At 47.1% G+C, this 10,000-nt stretch overlaps 1 protein-coding gene across 4 annotated transcripts in view; it reads left to right on the forward strand.

The window, feature by feature from the left end:
* igsf9a (immunoglobulin superfamily, member 9a) overlaps window positions 1-10,000 on the forward strand; it is a 37,298-nt gene that overhangs the window by 13,049 nt on the left and 14,249 nt on the right. For 3 of the 4 annotated variants that reach the window (XM_029169082.3, XM_029169084.3, XM_029169081.3), the window contains exons 5-13: window positions 1-120; window positions 605-716; window positions 2,417-2,558; window positions 5,523-5,668; window positions 6,279-6,421; window positions 7,465-7,605; window positions 7,966-8,082; window positions 9,064-9,214; window positions 9,375-9,486. The exon at window positions 1-120 is cut by the window's left edge and continues 29 nt beyond it. In XM_029169082.3, coding sequence (XP_029024915.1) covers window positions 1-120; window positions 605-716; window positions 2,417-2,558; window positions 5,523-5,668; window positions 6,279-6,421; window positions 7,465-7,605; window positions 7,966-8,082; window positions 9,064-9,214; window positions 9,375-9,486 — 1,184 coding nt within the window. The remainder of the gene's footprint in view (window positions 121-604; window positions 717-2,416; window positions 2,559-5,522; window positions 5,669-6,278; window positions 6,422-7,464; window positions 7,606-7,965; window positions 8,083-9,063; window positions 9,215-9,374; window positions 9,487-10,000) is intronic. The other variant, XM_029169083.3, reaches the window with a different exon arrangement.

Here is a 10,000-nt window from a genome sequence, read left to right on the forward strand (position 1 = left end):
CCCGTGGTGGAGGTCCTGGTTGGAGGTCACCTCTCTCTAGCCTGCGTTGCCAATGGCAACCCAAGTCCATCCATCACCTGGCTAAAGGACGGCAGTGTGATTCTACAAAACAACGATCAGGTGTGTGACCTAATCATAAAAGTGTGTGAGTTTAATAATTGAGAGTTTTACCTGAGAACTAAATGCTAATCTGGTAATACAGGGTTTCTTTATTGGAATGGACGGATTTAACCTAAAAAAGTGGCCACTATCAGATTATTAATATTCACTTACCTGTTATGTTTGAGACAGATATACCTGCAGTAATTTTAAGATGGGGTGTTTATGATCAGAGTGTGACTAATGTTTGTGTAATGATGGAGACAAACGGAGTTAACACCATTCAGTGAACGGGTCTTTACATATTTAGTTTGCTCCTGAATTTTTAATGATATTTAGGCCTGCGTTTTTAGGATAACTGTAAAGTAGCTGGAGCCTTTGGACGTGAAGAGTGCGTCCGTTCGTCCGTCTCATGTTTGTGTCGTGTGTCTATCACACGTTTGCATCTAATTCGCTGCCTGCATCCGTGCGCCTCTCGCTGTCTCTGTCACATCCTATTTACCAGCAGGCGGCCTTATCGGTGCGAGCCGTGAGCACGGAGGCGGCGGGACAGTACAGCTGCCACGCCTCCAACTCCGAGGGAAACGTGACCCGCGTGACCCGGGTGGAGGTCAAAGGTCAGTTGTTGCCTGGCGCCCGTGCGTCCGTGCGTCTGCCTGTTCGTCAGTGTCTGTAACGTGTGGATGACTGGCTGGGAGCCACCGTCATTTACATTTCTATTTCTCCCTCTTGCATCATATGACAGAGTGCTAACAGAAATTTAAAATGAATCCAACTTGCTCTGTCCCTCTGTGGATAACACTGATATCATGAAATGAGACAAGATGCGTTGTGGGATTTTGAGGCGGCGTTTTTATTGTGATGAAGCTTTGTGTTCTGCAGCGTTTGTGCTGCTCCACAATGTTCCGATTCTTCTAAAAGTCTTTTAGAAGAATCCTCTTCGAGGTTTGTGGTCAAAACAACTCAAACAAAATCTCCTTAATGCTTCAGGGTGTAGTTTGGAGTTTCGCTCCATTTTTAGAGAACCTAGTGTACGTAGAGAATGTGCCATATGCCACTGTAGCATTGGATTACACCGACACACTGCATAATACATGCTGGAATATATTTCTGACTTGTTCCTTCACTCCTACTCGTCCTCCTACTGCTGCGTCTCTCCAGAGAAGCAGGACTCCTCTGGAGAGACGCGCAGCGCGGCGCGGGGAAGGATTTGGTTTTGGCATCATGTCTGCTTGAGGTTTCACTTCATTTTGAATTTGTGTTGCAGTGGTCACATTTTGAATAATAATCACCCTGATCCCACACGGCTCTAATCGTTTTCAGTCTAAGTCACTCTATCTGTGTTTTTCGCAGCGTTGCCACATGGATGGATTTTCATAGACTTATAGCTGATCTGGATGCAGCCAGTGTAAAAGCCTTAAGTAACCTCTAAAGTGAGAGTCCTGCGTGGATCCATGCTCCGTGTATGATTTACCGTGGATCATGTGGTCTTTATGTGTGAGACATGTGCCGTGGTGAGCCTCCTTTATGAGTTGCACCAACAGCCGCACAAAGGAGCCGTCATTTACCCAGGAAATGACATTGCTGCACATGACGGCGCGAGTCTGAGGGATGCTCTTATATTACGTTATTGTAATGACAGTTTGTCATTATTTTACTGTGGATTAAATTCATGCTTCTGTAAAAATGTCAAACAAAAATTGGGATTCTCAACCGCACACGTGCAACACACGTCCGTCCATCCACCTTCACACCCACTCCCTGGACGCGTCCTCCAGGAGTTCCCTGAGCGTCGTTTCTCTGTGGGAACAGAGACGCCTGCGTTCCAGCAGAGCTCAGCCCCGTCCTCACAGCGGCCTGGACCACATCACTGCTGCTCATCCACCAAGTCCAGGTCTGATGAAGTCAAAAGGAAGTCCCAGATCCCCCGCGGTCCCGTCTTCCTCCAGTCTCTTAGTTATCAGATCATTTACAGTGACGTTCATCTGTTTCTGATGAATGAATTCAGGGGAATTCAGACCAAAATGCCTGCACTCGACTGTGTCATACGTTATTGATGTGAAGACTGATGATGATCAAACCTCGTGGTTGAAACTTCACATGAATAACTGATGGCGCCTCCATCATCACAAGGTCATATGTATCATAGCTCTGCATTATGTAAAGCATCACAAGCCTGTTTCTGCATCCACCTACCGCGACCTTTCCGTGACCTCAGGTTGTGAAACTTTTATTATTATTCGTAGTCGCTACAAGACTCAGAACGCGAGGTTCGAACTGTTTGATTTCATGTGACGAACTGTGTGCCTCTCATCAGGTCCTCCCGTCATTCTCGTCCCCCCGGAAAGCACTTCCCTCAACATGTCCCAGAATGCACTGCTCCGGTGCCAGGCGGTCGCCGACCCCTCCAACATGACCTACGTGTGGCAGAAAGGAGGAGAAAACGTCCATCACATTGAGTGAGTGCAATCATTTCTCTTTGTTCCCGACCCGTCCATTTTCCCCCTTTGATGTTTTTTGTAGTGCGCTTGAGCAAGTGGAGTAAAACGTTACCTTTGTGGGTCTAATGGGGTTTTTTTTAGGCGTAGGTGCCAGAGAACAGTTGTTACGACTGATTCTAATCTAATGTAGCAATTTTCTTGGAACATTGCAACAGGAAAGAAGCTTAAAAAAGTCAACAAAGAGACACGTAACACAGGAGAAAGAATCCGAATAAGTGAATGTAAAGTTGAATGACTGCTCACGTTGCGTCTGACAGGTGACGCTGTGCCACAGGTGAGAGGCTCCGAACAAAGACAGTGAAACCTTCCTTGTCACAGGTCTTAGTTGTGGCTCCCAGTGGAGCAGACGCATTCAGAAACAGCCTGTCTGACACGTACCCGTGTCCACTGAATGCACGAGGCCGCTCCACATCACAGCTCTGCACCAGAACATGGGCTCAGAACATGCATCATGGCAGAAACCTCATTTCTAGTAACACTGACGTGTTTGAGGAGGTGCCTCCCATTCTGCTAATCGGGCTTCTGCCCCTCCTCACTCCTCTGTGACCCCCAATCGATCCAGCTCCACGTCCCCGGTCCCTGAACGCGTCTCACAGGAGTGGAGGAAGCTCTCAGAGGAGCTTAGTGTGAGGATCCACGTCGTTGATCAAACTGATGGCTGCAGCCTCCCTCTTCTTTAATTGGTTGGTCAGATAATCTGATGGGACCTGGCAGAGGTCCAGGAACAGGAAGTGGCTCCGTGCAGGTTTCATCTTCAGCTGAAACACTTTGATTTGTTATTTGTTTGTCATTTCTCCTTTGTGTGTGTCGCTGGTTTATTCCTAATATTTAAGCTTTTTCACTGCTTCTGTCCTTCCACTAACGATAATGAATGGAATCATTATTAATCAGATGGAAGTGCACATAAAATCAACCGTCTCTGCTGCGGCTCATGACGTCAGATTTAATGGCGTTCCTCTGTCGCTCTGGGCTCCGGTTCCTGAACGGTTCTCAGAGGAGCATAGCTTCGTTGTGCACATCTCACCCGGCTGTAACTAATTGTTCTGGATTTATTGCTCATTTAATGTACAGTCGTATCTGTTGGCTTTTAGTCTCTCAGCACCAAACGGTGAACAAAGTTAGCATCTGGCTTGTTAACGCCTTAAAGGACTTTTCCTTTCAGGACTTCAGGACACAACCCTTGAATGATTATTGGACGCGCGTTCTTTAGGCAGACGCGCGCTGAACTCCAGACGAATGCTAATGATGCTCCTCGTCTGCTGCATGTGCAAACAGGCGTTTGTTTTTGCAAAACTATATAAGGCAGAAAATATATCAGAAGTCTGTCAGTTTGTTTTGACTAATGCAGATTTAATGAAAACAAAATGTCACAGTCTCAACCAAAAATACATAAAGAAAAAGGAAGAATAAAAGCTGTCACTGTAACAAAAACTAGAATTGGCCTCAAGCTGAGAGGCGCTGGATGAGCTTTTTGGTAGAAGAGGTTTCATAATCGCCGCGTTCAGCGCCAGCGGGGAATTGTTCACGATTGCCAGCACATCATCCACCAGACAAGTGAACACGATCCAGTGCTGGGAGAAGGTGAGAGGAGCAGGTGGAGGAGCTCATTAGCATCACGCCTCCTCCCCGTCCCTGTAGCACACGTATCATCATGATCACAGCTCCGTTCAGGTGATTCGTCTGATCCGTTGGTCTGATTGTGATGTGGAGAAAAGGTCCAGAGGCTTCTCGGAGCTGAGGCCGAGTGGACGGGATTCCGCTGCTTATCTCTGCTGACGCCTAAACCATCATTTTTCATGGTTTAGAGCCAGCGAGGACAGATTTTAAATGCTAATGTACCAATTACCTTTAGTGGCATTGGTAACTTACAAGACGTTTATCTGTTGGTTCAATATTAAAAGAACTGTAAATCTGATTATGGAAATGTGCTGCTGCTGTTGGACTGAGCTTTAGCAACGAGTCCTCATTAAGCACCTGAACCACAGGCTCAGCGCTTTTTAATGAAACCATTCGTTGACAATTAGCTGATAGTTTTGACTCAGGGTCATGTGTGTTCTGAAAACAGCCCATAATAAATGTCATTATACATCTTTTTAATCAATGATCCTCTGTCACAATAGAGAATATTAACTCATTTTACCCTCAAAGCAGTTTGAACTGAATTATTTATTTTAGTAGAAAGTAGAAAGTCTCTTTATGAACCAGTAAATTAGTATTTTATTATTGAATGCAAACGTATGCATATTTATTTCTGAGTGACAGTGGTCCAATAGCAGGTTATGGTTAAAGTTATGACCTGGCTCTGTGCTCCATCAGGAAGTGAGAGAATTCATGTACACTGAAGAAAAGTCTGCAAATGTAATTTTCTCACCTCCAGATAATCTTTGTGATGGAAATTTCAAAAATTTTGGAGTCCGATCCACGCGATGCCAGATGAATCTGGGTGTAAACGTCTAATGTGCCTGGTAATCATATCATATTCTGTGTATTGTAGTGGGTCGTATCTTCAGCTGCAGCTGGAAACTGTGTTGTTTGACGCACGGCGGCAGAAAAACTGTGTTATTGTGCTGAAAACCTACATGAATGAGCTGAAGGATTATTACTGTATAAGCTCGGCAGTCATTCTGAGTTTGTGACCTGCTTCACATTAGTCGTGTGCGTGTTGATATAAAAAACTCCTGATGAGTGGAATCTAAGCAGCACTGAGTCATAATCTGCACCGTAGGTTAGAACTGAGAGCAAACCTGGAGGAGCAGGATTCAGAGCGTGAGTCATGTGATCTCTGCTCATTACCTCTGTGAGGTAATGAGCATCGCTGTCTGATATGATGCTGAGGGATAAAAGGAGGAGGCCTGCGTCTACTCAGTGGTGGATAAAAACCTCTGGATTTACTCCCTTTGTTCTGTATCCGTTCTCTACAAGGTCCTTGAAGTCACGAGTGAAGATCATGGTGGACGGAACTCTGCTCATCTCCAGACTCGTCCCGGAGGATTCTGGGAACTACACCTGCATGCCCACCAACGGCCTGATGAGCCCGCCCACCGCCTCCGCCACCCTCACCGTCATGCGTACGTTCGTTACCATGTATTCACTTCACCGGACGCTCGCCACACTTTGAAGGCAATGCTGTGTGGCTGAAGTGGCTCAACCTCAGGCTGAAGGGATGTGAGAGGAGGCGCGGCCAGAACATTCCCATTTCATTCTTTTCGCTAATGGAGCAGTTGCAGCTGTCACATTAAGGGTTTTATCAGCGTGTCATTGGTTCTAGTTATGGGCATAATAAGGGAAGCTAAAAATCACTGTTATTATTCCGTATTAACACATTTTAGATCCGTGTTTGAGCAGGAGCTCATAGTTGTGCACACGTTTTTACGCTGCTCCTGTTACCGTGGATTCAGCTTTTTAAAGAGATTCACACTTTGCGTTGCAGGTGCTTGTTCCCGGATTTAAAGCATTAACAGTGAGAAACACTCGTTCCCTTGAACAATGTGTTTAGTAAAAATAGCAGCAGATGTGAGTCTGGCACCTAAAACTGTTCCTCTGTGACTCTATGTTGTATTAAATAATAGTAGTAATGATCCTGATGTGTAATAAACGTGTATTTACTCATGGTGATGCTGATTTGAACGCACACTGCAGGACGTAGCCCGTTCTAACCCAGGCCTGTGTTGTGCTCAGATCCAGCTCAGGCGCTGCCGATGCCTCCAACCACCTTCCTCCCCACGGGCCTGGACGGACTCGTGCGCTGCCCGCTGAGGGCTCAGCCGCCGCTGCTGCGCGTGGACTGGACCAGGGATGGAGCAGCTCTCGACCTGTCGCTGGTAAACAGACATAACCGCCCTCACCTTCACTCTGGGTCCAAACTGGCTCTTTATTGATTCCACAAACATGACGAGGAACCACCGTTGATGCGCCCTCAGCAGAGACATGTCAGAATCGAGGCGTCCGTGAAATGACGGCCATCAGCAGCTTTTCAACCAATCAGGCCTCTCGTCCTCCCACGGAGCGGAGCGCGGGAACCACTTCCTGGAATTACAGTATGAACAATGAGGCGTCGATCACGTCGGACCCAGTGATGGAAGAATGCTTTCAGGTTGCAGTCATTCAATCGCCCACATCTTATAATGGACAAATACGTCTTCAATCCTAAAAGCTTTTAACTTTACTTTACTTTCGCATTTTGTACATTTTCTTTTTTTTACTTTTTCAAATCATGAAGCAGCTTTTGTTTCAAATTAAAAGCCCAAGTTGGGAGCTTTTCACCACACTTTGCTTTGCGTGCAGAAGCTTCTTCCTCCCCCCTACCTCCAGCACGCTGCCCCCCCCCCACACACACACACACCTTGGACACTTTGGTGTGAGTGACGGACGTGTCAGCGGATCAGACACTCTGCAGGAAATGTGATGGGTTCCTGTAGCGCAGAACTCAGGCACTGAAGTCGGGCTGTTATTCTGCCAATTATCCCAATTTCGTCCTGGTTGTCACAGACCCGCAGTAATACTTTTTCACAGGCTCATTCTGGGTGGATAATAGCAGTTTGACTTCATTAAACCGATGGAAAGCTTTTGTTCAGCCCAAGCACAATGACAACCTTCTTCTGCAGCGCAACAGAAAACCTGCAAACTGTGCTTTTGAAACGGCCTTGGGGACAAAGAAGAGCGCTTTAGTATTTTTACCGAAAAGCTATGGATGCATTGACAAAGACTACACATTCAACAATGACAGTCATGTATAGACATTCTTAGTGAGCCCTTTAAACTTTCCTACTTCTAACATCTGTATGTCTGTATTATTCAAGGCTGCATGTTGCTTTACTTGCTGAACCAAAGACTCTGTATAAGTTTTATTGTATTGACTGTACAGTATCCAGGATGGGCGCTGACGGCAGAGGGCTCCCTGTTCATGGCCACAGTTAACGAAGACGCCGGCGGCGTGTACACGTGCTCCCCCTTCAACAGCTACGGCACCATGGGCCCATCTGCACCGACCACTGTGGTTCTGCAGGTTAGTGGATGCTCGGAGCCGCACGGTCGGACACACTGCACCACGGCAGCGCTGGGAATTAGTCAGAGCTGCTAAACTGTGTACGTTAATGGGACTGAACTGCATCTGTCACAGTGAATTAAAACCTTATCACAAACGACATTCTTTGACCTTTTCACTTGGACATGTGAGCCCTCTGGCATTAAAGGAAGTCAACTCAGACTCACTACAATGGCGGCACTGTTGGGGAGTTAATTGTGTGGCTAATCCTTTTGTTATTAAGATAATCTTGTCCAAAGCGGCAGTAATCCAGTCTTAAAATCCATTGTTGGCATTGCAGCAATCTCCTTGATTCAGCTATATTGCTTTGGCAATTCACAGGATCCGCCTGCGTTCAGCGTCCGTCCAGAGAAGCAATACAAACAGGAGGCGGGCGGTCGCCTGCTCATCCCCTGTCACGGAAAAGAAGACCCCATGATTAAAGTGACCTGGAGCAAGGTAAACAGCTCGGCGCGGCGCGGAGCCCTCTTCATCTGCTTTACTGATTTAGGAAACGGCTTCTGATGATGGAAACCTTCCTCGGAATGCGAGCGCATACTCAACCTTTATTCTCCAGCGCTGGCTTTGACATGGAATAGACTGAAACCTGTGGCGCAGTCACATTCCGTGTTTTATCTTTGGCTTTTCGCCTTTTTCAAAATGCTTGGAACATTTTCAAGACTTTCAAGGCTGCAACATTTACAAACATTTAAACTGAAATAGCTTGAAGGGAAATAAGATCCATTATCCACGTTTAAACAAATGAACACAATGTGCTAATATGACTATCATTTAAACATACAATACTGTAGTGATATCATGTAGGAGCTACTAGAAATATATATCTCATTTTCAGCTGAGATTGCCTTTTATGCAATCATCACTTGTAATGTATTCACTGAGTTGGTCTCGGAGCGCTCGTCATGACGTCCTTCTTGTAATTAGACGCCTCCCTGGTGTCGCAGTGTTTCCAGGGAAAACCCCTCCACCGGCCGTTTCAATGCGTAGTGTACGTTACCCCCCCGGGGTCATCGACGCCCCGTGGAGTGTGGTTTCAGTCAGGAGTTGGGTTTCTCCTCAGTGTAGCTACACGGAGGCTGAGCATTCTGTGTGCGCTGCCCCCTGCTGGCCGCTACGTGCAGACGCCAGCCCTCGACCGCGCTGCAGAAGTGTCACCACAGCCACAGCAGCCTTATTCAGCTGTGTGCGTCTAATTGTTCAGCACTCTGCCTAAATGCTGGAGACTCAAACTGCATTATTTAAATCACTGGTGGCTGCAGCAGCTTAGAAATGTGGATTTAATGTTCACGGTAATTAGTGTTTTCCTTCATATCCTGTCAGTTCGCTGGCTTGTTATTAGCGTAATTCTCGGTCCACCTCACATACACATGTACAGAAGGCGTCTGAGGGAGCGCTTTAACCACCGCTGCTCTTTGCCAGGTGGACGTGGCTCGCCGCGTCGCGTACGCCATCGAGGCCGACGGCTCCCTGCTGCTGCAGCCGCTCATGAAGGAGCACCAGGGCCTGTGGACCTGCAGCGCCAGCAACCGCGTGGCGTCCACGCAGGCCACCACGCGCGTCTTTGTCCTGGGTGAGTCCGCTCTGGTTTACTGTATGTACTGTAATCCTGCGCCTCCACTCCACCTCCAGTGGATAAATGCGGCACATGTGGAGACGGCCTCTAAACCTTGCGCTGCCGGAGCTTGAAGTGCTGGCCCATTTCCATCAACTCTCCGTTCCCTCCATTACAGGAACCAGTCCCCATGCGGCCACCTCTCTGTCCGTCTCTCCAGGGGTGAAGCAGGCCAACATATCCTGGGAGGCAGGCTTTGATGGAGGATCAGCACAGACATTTTCAGTTTGGTGGGTGTAAAGCCTCCCACTTTCTTCTCGGGCTGTAACCATGGCAGCCATCGACAGCGCTGGTATTACTCTATTGATCTCTGGGATGAGGAATTCATTTATCTGTTATCACTTCTTGGCAGCTACAATAAAAAACGCTGCTGCAGAGCATAACTTTATAATGCAGCGGCCATGCTAGCAACAATAGGTTACTGGCAGAGCGAAGGTAATAGAGCGAAGCAGCGCTTCCGCAGAAACACGAGCGTCTCGTTTGCATGCGAGTGTTTTAGACACGGCTTTAATTAATGGAGTGAATAAGGGACCAGATAAAAGGAGCCACTTGAATAAAGCTGCACGTGCACTGTCCTTCACAGTGTCACAGCTGTTGTACACAGAGCCTGTATTTTGCTCAAATGGAGTAAAAATGACTTGTTATTCAAATAACCCAATGGTTTTGTGTCTGGAGCGTCACATACAGAGACCTGTTCTTGACTGTCATCATAATCACAGATGTGAGATCTAGGAACTGGGTCAC

Source organism: Betta splendens, chromosome 12 (assembly GCF_900634795.4).
Source record: "Betta splendens chromosome 12, fBetSpl5.4, whole genome shotgun sequence".
NCBI lineage: Eukaryota > Metazoa > Chordata > Actinopteri > Anabantiformes > Osphronemidae > Betta > Betta splendens.